We start from the raw sequence: 16,056 nt of genomic DNA on the forward strand, positions 1-16,056 counted from the left end.
TTCACTATTTATTAGATTCAGTTAAAGAAGCAATTTATCTTGAAAAGCTTAGCATTTAGGATTTGTTGGATCTTGTTTCTAGTCAGAGCTTAATAATCAAGATCCTTCACCAGTAATCTCCACAGGAACAAGATCCTCCTCTAAAATGGTGGAAGCGATTGCGATCTCTGACAACAATCTCTCGCTTGTAGATCTTTGAAACGACCTTCAAGGCCGAATGACAATCATCACACACGCGAATGTTCTTCACTATACGCAGTGGCGTCCCTGGGGTGGTCTTAATAAGCCCAAATGCAACCGCCACCTTCTCACTATGATGAACAAGAGCATTCTCCTTCGCCTCCTCCTCAATGTCTATTAATACTCTCGAAGTATCCGGCACATACCCTGCCAATTTCAACTCCAACGTCATTTGATCCAACATTCTATGTATATCCTCAGAATGAGGATGAGATTTATCTTCCACGATGAACGAATAGATCTTATTTTCTACTTCAATTATACTACAACCAGGTATTTTACTAATTCTATTTGTCTTCATCATCATCCTCACATTTGCCACATCCTCCCATCTCCTTGAAGCTGCATATATGTTGGATAGAAGCACATAATCTCCATGGTGATATGGCTCCAATTCATGAATCTCCTTCAATACCTTCTCACCCAACTCTACATTCTTGTGAACATTGCAAGCCCCTAACAGAGTCCTCCACATTACCACATTTGGCGCAAAGGGCATGCTCTTAATCAACTCATAGGCCTCAATGAGACGTCCAGATCGCCCCAACAGATCCACCATGCACCCATAATGCTCCATCTGAGGGGCGACCCCATAACACTGCCCCAAATCACAGAACAATTGCTCTCCTTTTTCTACTAGCCCACCATGACTACAGGCTGAGAGAACACTAATAAGTAAAATCGCGTCTGGATGGATATTCGATCCCACCATCCGGTCGAAGAACTCGACCGCCTTCCTTCCATACCCATTAATGGCTAACCCATTGATCATAGCAGTCCAACAAACAAGATTCCTATTGGGTATTTCCTCAAACACCTCCAAAGCTCTCTCCACACACCCACATTTAGAGTACATATCCACAAGGGCTGTTTTGACACTAATCCTAACATCTAGCTTGTTTCTCTTAATATAAGCATGAACCCACTTACCCAACTCTAAAGCCCCGGCATGGGCGGAGGCAGAAAGGACGCTAATCAACGTCACCTCGTCGGGCTTCAAACCCGCAATTTGCATATCCCGGAAGAGATTCAAAGCTTCCTCAGATAACCCATTTTGAGAATACCCATTAATCATTGAATTCCATGTTATAACCTCTCTCTGAGGCATTTTATCAAACACCTTCCGGGCATTGTCCAAAAACCCACAACAAGAGTAAAAATGGATAAGGGTGTTACAGACATGGATTTCTGATTGGTACCCAGTTTTTAAAACATGGGTATGAATCTGTTCCCCTTCTTTGATGCCCATAAGCCTAGAACAGGCCTTGATAAGAGCAGGGAAAGTGTAGTCATTTGGAAGGAAACCACTCTCATGGGTATTAGAATAGAATGAAATTGCTTTATGTGGGTTTTTGCTTTCTGCGAATGATTTGATGATGTTGTTTCTAAAGAAGGAGGTTGGATTTGAGGAGCGAGAGAAAAGGAGAAGGGCGTATTCGATGTTTTCGGAAGAGAGGTTTTGGGAGCGAAAAGCGGTTTTGATGAGGTGGATTTGAGAGAGGTGATCCTTGGAGAGGCCGTTTTTGATGAGGTGGCAGTGGAGTTGTTTGATTTCTGATATAGTGGAGCATTGCCGGAGGGCTTCGGTGGTTTTCCGGTGGCCGGATTTGGGAAAAGCAGTTTCACGGTTTGGGTAAGGGGGAGAATGGATAAATAAAGAGGATGAAGCCATGGCAGTTCCCCGTTACCCGGGAGAGTTGGTTTTCTTTTGAAAATTGGGGCGGGAATTGATATCCACACTCCTTTGTTTCAAATAAAGAGGATGAAGCCATGGACGGTCTTTCCAAATAGATGGTAATTGGAACTATTGCATAGTGGGCCTGAGCTTGGATTCAATCAGACCGTCCATCTGATAGGACCTATGTTGGATCTTTAGTGGCCTAAGTCACTCTGATCAATCTAAGACCCTGTTTGCTTTGGATTTTGAGAACCGATTGGGAGACCAAAAACTGATTATTGGACTCAAAATTAAACAGCCAATAGTACAGGTTGAATCTTGGACCACCGGAAATTCGACTAAACTCCGATAAGATAGACGGCCCAGATCAACCAACGAATATGATTATCGTGATCAAAAGCAAAGTTGTCAAGTGGGGCTCACCGCAGATGAGTCTTGATCCAACGAGTACTAGTGATCAGTGGCTTGCTATGGATGGTTAAAGTTATCTAGTTGATATTTTGTTGATGATTTAAAAAATACTCAATGGCTCTTGCTAAACCTAATTTACACAGGAGCAACTTGGGTTGGGTTGGGTTGGGTCGGGTCGAGTTTTTGCTAAAAGCTGAATTGGAATCAACCTGAACCCGACCGGCCCGATTTAGGTAAAAAAGCTCAACCCGAATTCTAAAAAATCAACCCGAGTCGCACCCTACTTGATCACCCAAAAAAAATAAAAAACACAGCTAATCAGAAGAGGGAAAAACATGATTCTGTAAAGTGTTAATTTTTATTCCTCCCCAAAAACGATAATCAAACAGTTGGGATTGAAGTGTAAGTGTGCAAACTCCTCTATCAAAAATCACATGCTCTCAATATTAAATCACATCCATTTCAATTGTAACAAGTTTCTCTAATAGTGCAGCCATGGATTCATTCAGTTCTCATGGTGGAAGAGTTTGGGGGAAGTTCAGTTCCCTTCATATTTAGGGTCAGCCATCACGTAGTGGTAAGCAATTACCAGAACAAAAATGAAGATGCCAAGAAAATTGGCAAAGAATCCCAGGTCCTGGTCGTCAATCATCTGCAGCAACAGTAAATAATGACACAGAATCAGATCAAAAGTTTTTTTTTTTTTTTTTTTTGGCAAAACATACTAGAACAGTTTTATCCATTCCAACAAATAGAACATAAATTAAAAGCTTTCAATTTAAAATTGGAAGAGTCAAGTATCAATCTGCAAAGCTGTGTGTTTCCATATAAGGCAAGGAAAATATCTCATGCAAAATCATGGGAGATCTCAAGATTAGATGAATGTTTTTTCATATAAATCACAAGCATGGATGAATTGAAACATGAAGGCCGAAAGTTATTGTGGAGTTAACACAGCAACAAAATCTCCTGGTGAAATTGCAGCTCTTGCCGGAAAACCACCTTGATCTTTACAAAGAACCCACTTTTTTTTATCACTCATATTGATGTCAAACAATATAAATGCTATAGATTGATTGAGATTTGAAAAATGATAAACCTAGATGTTGATAGAAATATAATTTTCTACAGCAATCAGGTGAAAATTAAAGGAAAATATCAAGAGGTTTCTCTATACTTATCATAAACGGTCCCTTGGTTTTGTTCGTGAAATCCAGGAATCGTACTTCAAGTTTAACATATCAATGCACCGCAATTTCAGATTGGTTAATCGCTGGACCAATAAATTGGTAAAAGTGGTAGAGAATTGGCAGTTCACTGCCATTGAATGGCATGTTGGTCTTTTTCATTTCTACTTTGTAGCTTTTAAATTTGGAATCGGTGTAATGGGACAGCTCATCTCCTTTGAGTTTTTATACTCTTGTTTCTGGTTGAAATAAATCATTACTATTGCTATTCAAAAAAAAAAACTACGAAACCCCTTATCATCAGAGCCCTTGTGAGATAACGAATTGTGTAGCAGACATGTCGGGATTTCGCAATCCCACAGATCTAGCAATTCAAAACCAGAATAAAACAATAGAAGAAATTAGCAGTCACACCATCTAGCAATTCAAAACCATAATAAACAAATAGCTTACCCAATGACAAAAATAAATTGAGACCAGAAGTATAGAATTGTATTCTACATCAAAACCAGCAGCAACAAAAGGCCAACTTGCATAAACTTTTATTTTTTTGGTATGTAAGCTGGGATTGAACCTCCAGCCTCTAGGTTGAAGAACGAAGCCTTGACCATTGAACCAGAGTCATTATTAATTCCGTGTAGGAGGTTCAATCCCGTGTTAAACATATGGTCAGTCAAAAAGCCCTAAATAGAGCCCTAAATAAAGACTAGACACATACCTTTTCACAAATCCAAAACTTTCCCAGAAGAGACTTAATCCTAGACACTTTCTAACAATACAAAAAAAACTCAAAAGACTCCTAAGCTTAAGTCGGATTCTAACCAACTCAAAAACAGAAACTTACCAACCCAAAACCAGTCCCTAAATATGTTAAACAGACACTTTCTGAACACACCAAAAACCCATTTGTATATTCAAGTAAAATTAAATCTGGACCATTACTCTAATCTTTCTGAACTGTATATTTGGGCCACCGGATGGTTGAACCATTCAACTGATACAATTTGAGGCTAGGACCACTGGGGGACATTGCGCATTGGATTACCGGTTCAAATCTTGCTGCCTTGCAGGTGAGTGTAATCACAATCTCACCTAAAAGGAATTTTTATTCTTTTTTAAATGGGCAATAAAGAGTAAATCTGAATCTAAACAAAGGTCACTTGAGACCACACTACAGCCTTCACCTACAAACAGTTACCTCCACTCCATCCTCCACCAACACAAAAGTTGTGTAATAGGTCAGGGAAGCAACTATTAGAAGTGGTTCAACCAATTGGGGGTATCTTGATTATTTGACCAACGTGTATAGAAGACTGCATGTACTGCATTTTCATTACGATGAAGGAACTGACTTTCGACTCCCTGGATCTCTCTCTTTTATCTCTTCCGTACGCCACACTCTTGGTTGGATTATAGCTATTGTTTTACATGATATCAGAGTGGGACGATTGTGATTGAAAGGATCCCCCTCCATCAAAACAGGGGTATTTATTTCCTGTTTCATTCGCGCACTCCATCTCTCTCTTATATCTTCACCTCTATTCATTGTCCTCATCTTCCTCCTCTCTTCTCAAAGCAAGTTGTTCTCTCTCAGATTTCCCTCCACTAATTCTATTTTTTACCCAAATCAAGGTTTCTTCATCCAGATCTTCCAAAACCTATCTCACAAATTCTCTCAGGTATAGTCCTCGCTTCCATCAAAATTGCTCTCCTTTCTTCTTCTTTTTTCTTTGATAAAATAAGCTTAAATGAGGTGCAAATTAACAACAAACTTAAGTCATTTTTTCCTATTAAACCTAGGGCCTCGCCTTCTTTTCACTTAAAAATAGGTGCAAGTTATTGCCCACTTAAATAAAAAGGTGCATGTAAGCACCAAATATAAAAAAAAAAAATCAAAACCCAACCTTTTCTCCTTCAAAATCCTATGAAATCCAAAAACCTAAATCCTTTCTCCACCCTTTGATCCACTATTTCAAACCTGCGAACTCTTGGGGTTGTCTTTCCCTCATCATCTACCCAATTTCACACCCTTTTTTTACTTCTTCTCACCATCCATATTCCTACTTTATCTACAATGGCATCTCTTCCGTCCAAGCTTTATTCTTCTTCACCTTCCACGAATCTATTCACCAACCTTGTCACTATTGTGGAAAGGGAAAAACATCCAAGTAATACGGGCCAACAAACTTCTTGATCACCTTGAAGGAATAGATATAGTTCTTGATGAGTCTGTGAAACTGAAGTGAAGTATAGCCCGGTGAGGATTCAATTTCTGAAGTAAAGACTTCACATTGAGTGAAATTTCTAACTATGAAGCTTGGTATGACTAGCATCACTTTCCTACATGCTTACTTCTTTCTCACCCAATTCCGCTCTCTTTCTTTACTTTTTTCTCCCATTCATATTCCTACTCCCTCTACCACGTCATCTTTTTCCTCCATGCTTTCCTCTTCCCAGTCATGTGTGCCAACAAACTTCTTGATCACCTTGAAGGAAGAATAGCTATAGTTCTCGATCAGTCGGTGAAACTAAAGTGAAGTATAGCCCGGGGAGGATTCTATTCCTGAAGTACAACTTCGCATTGGGTGAAAAATTCTAACTATGAAGATTGGTAAAACAGGGACCAGCTCCTCCTAGCATGGATCAATTTCACTCTTTCTTTTTTTCGAATGACAAAGAATTTAATAAAACGGAGTAAAGTTCAGGGACCGAGAAGGCCAAAATAAGCCAAACACAAGGAAAAGCAACAAGAAAAAAATGAAATCAACAAACACAATGATGGAGGAAGAAAATGAAAAGGTCTCGAACTCCAACCTGGCCACCCCCGACCGGGCCAGCTGATCCGCATCGCAATTCGTCGAGCGCTACAAATGCTGAAAAAAAAACACAGTGGCCCTCCCAACACCTCTTCACAAACCAACACCTCCTCAATCGCATGTGCAGATCTCCAAGGATGATTAATCCCATCCCTCACCCAATGAATAACGTTACAAGCCTCCTTCCACAATGAGAGCCTTCCACAATGAGAGTCAAGGTCCTAATCCACAAGCCTCCAAAGCCACTTACCAAGCAAAGCATTCTTCACATCCCTGATATTCCTAATACTAATCCACTCTCCTTTGGGCGACACTTCCACCCAACTAATAGGATAATACTTCCTACCCACGTCTTTATCATTCCAAAAGAAATTCCTCCGAAGCTGGTATAGACTATTAATAAGAGACAAGACAATGAAAAGGCCGCATATAGCAAACGGGATGTTGGCAAGAATAGATTTAATCAATGTTATTTGACCCCCTAATGAAGAGGACTTTCACTCAAAGGGAGAGCCTCCTATCGACTATCTCAATGATTGGATCCCAAAGACTTTTGGAAGGCCGACCAACGCACACAAAAGCCCTAAGTAAGAACCTGGGACAAAGCCCTGCCTGCACCCAAGCACTCTAGTAAAGTGATCAACGTTCTCACTGTGAACCCTCATCATCACTGATTTCTAAAAGTTAATCAGTTGACCCAAGACGACATTAGAACACCTACAAACAGCCTTAAGATTACTTACTTTTCACTCTTCAGCACTACTTTTTTTTTTGAATGGTTCTTCAGCACTACTGAACATAAGAGTATCATTAGCATACTAGAGGTGGGTATTTTTGTCCTATCTGTACTCAACCCAAAGCCATCATTGTGATCTTGTACCCTAGCTCCATCCATAACATACCGAGAGTATCGACCAAAATGGTAAAGAGAAAAGGGGGTAGAGGATCTCCCCGGAGAAGCGCCACATGTAGCCTGGAAGAATCCCTAGGGCGACCCATTGACCAACACCAAACACCATATAGACAAAATGAAGATGAAGAAATTGCTTTGAGCAATCTGTAGATATACAGCAAGCCACTGATGAAAAGGACAAAGTTCAATGTGTGTTATAGGGACTTGGAGAAGATTATGCAGTTTTTACATCTCCAATGCTCACCCACTGGGTTCTCTGTTCGTTTGCTGATCTCTAAGTCATTATCATATTCAGAGTGAGGGACTTATGGCTCCCTACAAGACCCACATGCCTTCATCCAAGACTCCCAAATCCCAACATCACTCTCCAGACACCTTTGAGATGTTATATTCGTCCAATACTCAAAATGAACAAGGAAATGAACAAGGCTAAAGCCAAGGCTGCGATCAAGGTTGTGGTTGTGGGCATCATCAGTCCCAGAAGTTTCAGGAATGTAAGTGACCAGTCCACACGGTAGGGGTGCAACTCGGATCAGGTTGGGTCGAGGCCAACCCGAACCTGACCCGAGGAACCATTTACTCAACCCGAACCCGACTCGACCCAACCCGAGTTTTTAAGCTTACTAAAAGAAAAAATGTTGAGTTTCACTTAGGTCAGATTGCCCAAGCCCTCAACAAACCCGACCCGAACTCAACCCGGGTTGGGAAAACTCAACCCGAACCCAAACCCAACCCAACCCGAGTTGCACCCCTACACCTGGTGGTGCCACCCATACGCATTCAGGTAAGGACGGGCAACCAATGTGCCCGAGAGGTTTTCTTTCGACACAAGGACACCCTGGTCAGGCTCCTCAACAGTTTTATCCAAGGGGTCTAGGCTTCACAGCTCCACATCACATTGCACCCCCTAGCCAGACCAAGGTTGCCAGGGCAGGAATCGAAAGCGGGATTCGATTCAGGATTCGAAAGCGGGAATCGAAGGCTCCGGGGATGGTTGGAAGGGGGAATCGTGGGTTTGCCAGAGAGTCGACGGAGATTCGCCGAGGATTCGTCGGGGAATCGCCGGAGATTCGCCGGAGATTCGCCGGAGAATCGTCGGGAGTCGCTGGCGATTCGCAGGGAATCGCCTGGGAATCAGGGTTCCCATAAATTGGGAATCGGGGTTCTGACGAATCCGAACCCCGATTCCCAATTTTCGGGGATTCGAGTCGAATCCCGAATCAGATTCGCGTTCCGGGGAATCGCGATTCCCCGCCTAGAGGAACGAATCCTACTTCCTTGAGCCAGGCAACGTATGGATATCAGATTTGAGGGTGATGGAACCAGACAACCATGGACTGCTTCTACAAAAATGATCCACATCCATTCAGAGCATCTCCCACAACTATAACACATCAGATGGATGACTTATCGAATGGCAGCCCGTCTGAGACTACTTGGGTAGTTTATACCGGCTTCAATTCATAGATGAAAGAGGTAACATGTCTTCCTCGTTTCCATATCATGGTTCATCTCACATCATCATTGGTGATGGGTCATCTCTCCTAATCACCAGTGTCGGTGCTGTTTTTATTTCTTCGGCTCAAAGTTTATTTCATATCCTGTGTGTCTATGTAGTTCATAATAATATCTAACGCATATTATTAGATGTTTCCCATTTTACTTCCTAGATCCGTTCTCTATTTTACTTTTAAACCCAACCTATTCTTATGAAAGATCAAAGATCTACAAATGGGGAAGCTCCTCGCTAGAGGGTAATTTTGTGCAACCTCTAATTCTTGACGGACACACGGACTTGCAACCTTCACAGTTTACTTCCAGTAGGAGGGTCAATGTTTGTACAACATCAACTTCATCGTCATCGTTGTCTGTGTGGCATCACTGCTTGGTCCACATGAACCTCCAGTGTTTTTACTTTTTCGAGTGTCTAAGTATCTTACTTCAGTACATGCAATAAATCTATCGAGTCACGACTATGTCCAAGTTGTCAACATGGCAAGCATTGTGAACTCCCTTTTTCTTTGAATAATAATATAAAGCATAGTTATCATTCAAAAAAATAATAAGATAAAACATAGTTTCAAAACTACCCAATTCCATCATGGACTTCCCGGAGTCGACTCCCTTTTACCTTGGCCACCTTCTTGTCTGAGTCTGCGTTTTGCCCTAAAAAGTCAATCAAAACTCTTTTGACACTCCCGAGTTATGACCGCATCAACCGAGTACTCGACCGCGTCAGGCCAAGTCGACTAGGATTTGCTTTGGCCGGGGTTTTGACCCGCATCCACATTTTGAAACAATGATATAAAGATCTTTTTTCCTTTTTTAGCTTGTGAATTCTAATGTATGCAGTATGAGGTCCTGCACATGTTGCTTCTAAGTCTAGATCTCACTATTATGTTATATATACTGGTAAGACAAGCCGTGCGATGCATGGGGGCGACAAAGAAAACGTAAATGTTTCATAAAAAGACGATTCAAAATAGTTTTCACAAGGAAAAAAGAAAATGCATTCATAGAAAGAAAATAACATATCCCCTTTTATTTTGATCTAAATCATTCCCAGATGAGTGCATATTATAGAGAAGCAATCATATGAATCCCTTTCACATGCAAACCAATAGACCAAACATGAGATGATACCATTAGCTTCTGTTATCAATTTCTAACAAAAAACTGGAATAGAACCTACCATAAACCGAAGCGGAATTTATCTAATGCACATAGAAAATTCAGATTCAGGAATAATTTTGTGAATCAAAAGTTTGTGAAATTTGGCCAATGTTTGGGAAAAATCAGACATGCAGACCAAATGGAATGCCAAAAATGAAAAACAAACCCATCATGCAATCACATAAGAAGGTTTGTGAATTATTATCCAAAAAAAAACACCAAATAAATCCAAACAAACCAAAACATATGACTGTAAAGAGACACCATTCGAACAAAATGTGAGCAATTAACATCTAAATCAACTTCAAATGTTAGCCAAAATATGAGCAATTAACATCTAAATCAACTTCAAATGTTAGCCAAAATATGAGCAATTAACATCTAAATCAACTTAAAATGTTAGTCAATATTTGGTATGCCCCTAAAAGGGGTAGGACCTAGGTGGCTTGGGATGCAAGATGGATCAGTTTCCATCCACATACTTGGGATTGCATTTAGGAGCAGGCCGACCGAAGAAATCAAGTTGGGATCCTATAGTGGAGAGAATAGAAAAATGACTAGATACTTGGAAGTGAAATCTCATGTCGAGGGGTGGCAGAGTTACTCTCATAAAGGCGGCTCTCATAAAGGTGATATTGGCAAATATCCATATCTATCAATTATCCTTATTCAAGTGCCCAATGAGTGTTGTAAAGCAAATTCAATAGATCCAGTGACGATTCCTTTAGGGGGCTCAAAGGATAAGCGTGGTATCTCCCTAGTGAGTTGGGAAGAAGTATGTAAACCTATTAAAGAGGGAGGCTGGGAATTAGAAAGATAAAAGAAGTAAATTTAGCTCTCTTGGGAAAATGGTTGTGAAGGTTTGGAGAGGCGCCGTCTCAGCTTTGGGCCAAAGTGATGATAACTAGTAAATATGGCGCAGAGCCAGGTCATTGGGTTGCTTCTGATAGATTTAGAAAACAGGCAATGACAGTGTGGCAAGACTCATGCGTATTAATCACGTGTTCACAGAAGGAACTAGATTTAGAGTATATTCGGGGAACCGTATAAGTTTTTGAAAAGAAAGTGGTGTTCTTTGGCGACTCTAAAAGCCTTTTTCCCGACTTATTTTGATAGCAATGGATAAGGAAGCCTTGGTAAAAGGATTACTTTGAAAAGAGTGGCGGAAGGGTCCTTTGGAGGCCGGTGTTTAGAAGAAATTTCTTTGACAGAGAATTACAATAACCAGCTCGGCTTTTGGAGTTGTTGGAAGGGTGTTATATCAAGAAGTCGGGTGTGGACAAAAGGGTTTGGACATGGGATTCTACCGGGGTATTCACTGTCAAATCCTTTTGTAATCATCTTGTGCCATCTTTTGTGCTCTCCAGAGTAGATAGAGTGTGGAGGATCCAAGCGCCTCCCAAAGTTTGTACCTTTGGTTGGGCCGCTCTTCTTGGTGGGATGGTCAACTTTCTACGTAAGCAGAGATGCTGATCGTAGATCATTGTGCCCTATGTATTGCGGCAGGAGAATCAATGAACCATATTTTCTTGCACTGCGCTTTAGTGAGGGAGCTTTGGAGTAGCATACTAGGCAGGTTTGGAATGTGCTGGGTATTCCCTTCTTCTCTTTCCGATCTTCTAGGCGGTTGGTCATTGGTTCCTTGAAAGAAGAATGGCAAGATCCATTGGAATGTCTCTCTCCTTGCCGTTTTGTGGGTGCTTCGGAAAGAAAGGAATGCCAGTGTCTTTGATGTTTCATCCTTGCCTTAAGTTTGTATCAGCATTCGATCTTTGGAATGGATGGCGGGAGTTCTGCTTCAGTGTAGAGCAGCGACCTATGGCGGTGCAAGAATGATATGGGCTCTCTAAAGCTTAGCTTTGATGGCTCTAGCATGGGTAATACAGGTCCGGCTGGGGATGCACGACGTGAGGTCATTTGAGCTTTTTCAGGGCCTATAGAAGTCTCAGATGCGGGTGAGGCGGAGGTTCGCATAGCTTCTTACCAAGGGATAAAATTTGGACAGAGGCTCTATGGATCGGGTAATTATGGAAGGAGACTCCCTCAATGTCATCCGCTGGATTCGGGGTTCTCTCCCCCCCCCCCCCCCCCCCCTCTTTGGAGATTCGCACAGTTCTTTGATGAGATTCGGGATATAATGGGAGGCTCTTCAATCACATTCATCCATATCAGAAGGTTTGCAACTCCGTGGCGGACATATTAGCTAGGGAGGGAGTCCTCAAATTGGGCCTCGAGATGTTTGAATATCTTCCCCCTTGAGCTTTTTCCTTTCCTTTCTTTCGTTTTAATTTTTTGCACGGTTGCTTATGTATATTTCTCGATTTGACCACCTCGGTTTTTCCTTTTCAATGAAATTTTGCCACCATTCAAAAAAAAATTGTTTGGTATGCCTTAATAATGATATCAATCTCTAAAATGTTACTTATCCACAGATAACTTACTATATAACAAACCACTTGTCTTGAACAATAATAATATGACCACCTACATGACCATCCAACATCAGCAAGCATGCAACATAAAAAAAAAAGAAAAAAAGAGCACAATTATTTTACACACATTGTGCTCCTTAGAACACTTTCTTTCATGACTACACTACAAATGAAAGCACAAACAACATTCGTGAACACCAAGAAATTTTCACCATGAATCAGAGCTCAAATTCACACAATTTGTAATAAATTCCACAAATGAATATTCATCTCGATTTTTTTAATGGCATATTCATCTCGAATCACTGCTACTCAACCATTCACAGCTCTACTCTGATCACTTCTAACAATTAAAGCACCACCTTGGGCCATTCCACCAACAAGAGAAGAATAGCAGGTATTATAAAGCTAAAATGTATAACTACCACCCACTACAAAAGGCAAAGAGAAGAAAAAGAGAAAATCCAACTGTCAAACCAAGATCTCTCCTCATAATGCATGGATATATTTCTCTAACCCAGTTGAAAATTTTATGGTGATCCAAACACAATGATTCCAATAATGGAAATCAATTAGTTCCCTTACTGTCAATATCATCAGCTTATATGTTCATACGAACAAAAATCTGAAAATGATTTAGCATAGCATGGTTTCAATTTGCACTCTCTATTTTCACCAATAACAAAAAGCAAATACTGCTCATGCTTTCTCACTGATCTTCTACAGTCAAAATGTGTTAAGTGCCTAGATGGGTCTCACTAGAGTGGAATAAATTAGTTGGACTTAGAATATCATGGATTACTTGGATGGTAGATTAGGTAGGTAGGGTAGATTAAGCAATTAGTATTGATTTGGATACTAGTCAAGATTAGGTTAACTCAATAACGGTGTTATAACGGCCATGTTTCTTCGTTGTTAGATCAAAATGTAGATATCTGGTATCTTTGTCATTGTAGAGAGTGATCTAGTCAAAGGACCAGTAGATTTTCAACGGAGAGAAGCTCTTGATTAGATAAATGCTAGAAAAATAGGGTTTTTATGAAGAAAAATTAGGGTTTTTATGAAGATCAATACATGAAATAAACGCCAGATCGCTAGATGCATCAAAAGAAAAAATATGCAACAAAATTTAGTTGAAGCACAAAGAAAGAAAGAAAGAACAAAAAAGACCTATTTTCTTAGTTGTAAGATCAAAGTATAGATATCTGTTATCTTTGTCCTTATAAAGACTCAAGATCTGGAGTCAAAATTTCCAGTGATCTAGTCAAAGGACCAGTAGAATTCAGCAGGAAAAAAGCTATTGATTAGAAAAATGCTAGAAAACTAGGGTTTATATGAAGATCTATACATGAAATAAAAGGCAGATCGCTAGATACGCAACAACGAAGAAATATGCAGGGAAATTTAGTTGAATTACAAAGAAAGAAGAAATAGGAAAATTAGCTAGGGTTTTTGAAGAACAGAGAGCTTGCCTTTCTTCGACTTTTTCTACAATCTCCAGCTAAACTGGAAAAAAAAAAAAAAAAACAGAGAGAAAGAAATCGCAAGGGTTAATTAGGGTTTTCTGTTTCCTATGAAAACCCTAAGATGCAATTTTCATATGAAGAGAGAAAGAGAGTAACCTTCTCACACGTTCTTCGTAGGATACCGGAGAGAGCAGAATCGATTGAGGGTTTTGAGAGTAAAACCAGGAAAAATATAAACTGGGAAAATGAGATATCCTCCCCCTTTTCTTCCCTGAGCCACCACCTTCTAGGGTAAAAAGTAGGGTTGCAACTTCGGTAGGGTTTTACCCGACCCAATAATAACACGGGTTGGGTTTAGAAATCTACCCAATCTTCGAAGGGTTAGAATAATCCTATGGAGCTGATTTTTTGTGGACACCCTATCTATGTGAGGGCCAATCAAATGAATGGTTTGGATCACCCAAATAATGTGGGCCTCCACTATATTTTAAGGTAGTGTGTAGATATTTCTCAAAATATAAATGTTTCATTTAGGTGATCATATTTCTGATGTGTAAAAATAGTTTCCTTCTTAGATTTATGCACTTGATGGATATAAATTGAGAGATTTTTGGTGTGAAGATTTGTTGTTTTCTATAAATCTTGCAATTAGTCACTAGTGGGTCGGGTTCCGGAAAACCCGACCCACCCGACCTGAGTTGCAACCCTAGTAAAAAGAGTAAAGGTGGTGGACCAAGGAAGAAAAGGGAGCAAATATAGGACCTCCCGTTTAGGACCTTCAGGCCCGTTTGAATTGCAAGATTTATTTTTATTTTTTTTAGAAGTTTGGAAAGGAAAAATATTTCTATAACTTCCTACCTTTTTACACATGAAAGATAAGTTGAACCAACCCTACTCAAATTTTTATTTAGATGGGACCTTCAACTTACGAGGATATCCCTCTAAACTAACCATAATTTTATTATTTAATTCTAAATTGTGTAAAGAGAATTTTCTGATAGAAATGTTTTTCTTGCAATCCAAACAGGGCCTTATGTTTCCATAAAAAGAGTCCATCAACGCAGGAAAGCTCATATTTGGGAGCAGGGATTTGCTAGGGCATTTCACGGCTGATTTTTGCAAGACAGAATAGCCACCTCAGATGAATTAAATAAATAAGACAAAATCTGCTGAAAAGTGAGCTTGTGCGGCAGTTCTCTCATGCAAAAGTCAACCGCGAAAAGCCTTTCGGCAAAATTCCCTAGATCTAAACTGGGCCGTACATGTGCTATGTGGACAAATTGGGTCCGTTGATTTGACCAAGAACATGTGGTCAATCAGATTAACAGTCTCGATTATACCCAAAAGTCACATGTGGGGCCAATTGTTAATTGTTAGGATTGATTCATTTTAAATAGTTATTGGTAAATAAATTAAAAATATAATAGAAGGAACGGTTGAGATCATTTTGCAAGATTTGGTGCATGAATATTCAAGGAGGCTTCCTTGATCTATATAGATCCAGGCTTGTGTTAAACAAAATGGGCCCAAGTGGCCCATGATGGAGCTTGGGTTTAAGGAGCTCATTGTCCTATCTCCTATGTAAGCTTGGGGTTGTCTCCAAATGTGCCCAGGTGTGCCTAATGAACTTTCAGCTAGGTTAAAAGAAATGGGACCGTACAAATAAACGAGTTACCAAGAATGCAAGGCCCGGGATTGCCATTTCTTCAAATGGGCCTAGGTGGACCTTTGAATGATACAAACCATATATTTGAATTTGATAGGCACTGCTCTGGGCCAGTCGTACAATCCTAACTACCTTCCGATCTGGATATCCATTTTCCTGTAGAGACAGATAAGATCTCCCAGCACAACGACATCTTGATGCTATGAGGAACAGGAAACAGAAAATTCTAAGGAACCAAAAAAATTGAAAAATTGGATCTAAAGGCAAGAGAATAGGCTAGTTGTTTACTTAATCAGTTATATGCTTAGTACAATCGATAAAGCCCTCTTAGTTTGAGATTGTTCCAACCGATTGTGAGCCCCAGACCTATTATTGGACTCAAAATTACACTTAAATTTTGAGTCCAATAACCAGTTTTGGGCTTACAATCGGTTGTCACAATCTCGAACGAACAGGGACTATGCTATTAAGCGGGTTTGTTTTCTTCTTTTGGAAAGAAGGAGAAATTGTTAATGGGGGGCATCAAAATACGAGAATAGCCAGGGGGGGGGGGGGGGGGGGGGGCACAATTTTG

The 16,056-nt window shown here is 40.3% G+C and overlaps 1 protein-coding gene and 1 pseudogene across 1 annotated transcript; both read right to left on the reverse strand.

Annotated features, from left to right (window-relative positions):
• On the reverse strand, positions 1 to 1,977 carry LOC143884870 (pentatricopeptide repeat-containing protein At4g21065 pseudogene; annotated as a pseudogene).
• A 691-nt stretch (positions 1,978 to 2,668) lies between these two features.
• On the reverse strand, positions 2,669 to 14,104 carry LOC143872717 (dolichyl-diphosphooligosaccharide--protein glycosyltransferase subunit 4A). Its single transcript, XM_077376759.1, has 3 exons — positions 13,973 to 14,104; positions 13,823 to 13,856; positions 2,669 to 2,981 (listed from the first exon to the last, which is right to left on the reverse strand). The coding sequence occupies exon 3, from the start codon at positions 2,979 to 2,981 to the stop codon at positions 2,868 to 2,870; it is 114 nt and encodes a 37-aa protein (XP_077232874.1). The 5' UTR covers positions 13,823 to 13,856; positions 13,973 to 14,104; the 3' UTR covers positions 2,669 to 2,867.
• Between the last annotated feature and the right edge of the window lie 1,952 nt (positions 14,105 to 16,056).

Source organism: Tasmannia lanceolata, unplaced genomic scaffold, assembly GCF_043159265.1.
Source record: "Tasmannia lanceolata isolate RefF3 unplaced genomic scaffold, GAP_Taslan_0.1 ptg000002l, whole genome shotgun sequence".
In the NCBI taxonomy this organism is placed as follows: domain Eukaryota; kingdom Viridiplantae; phylum Streptophyta; class Magnoliopsida; order Canellales; family Winteraceae; genus Tasmannia; species Tasmannia lanceolata.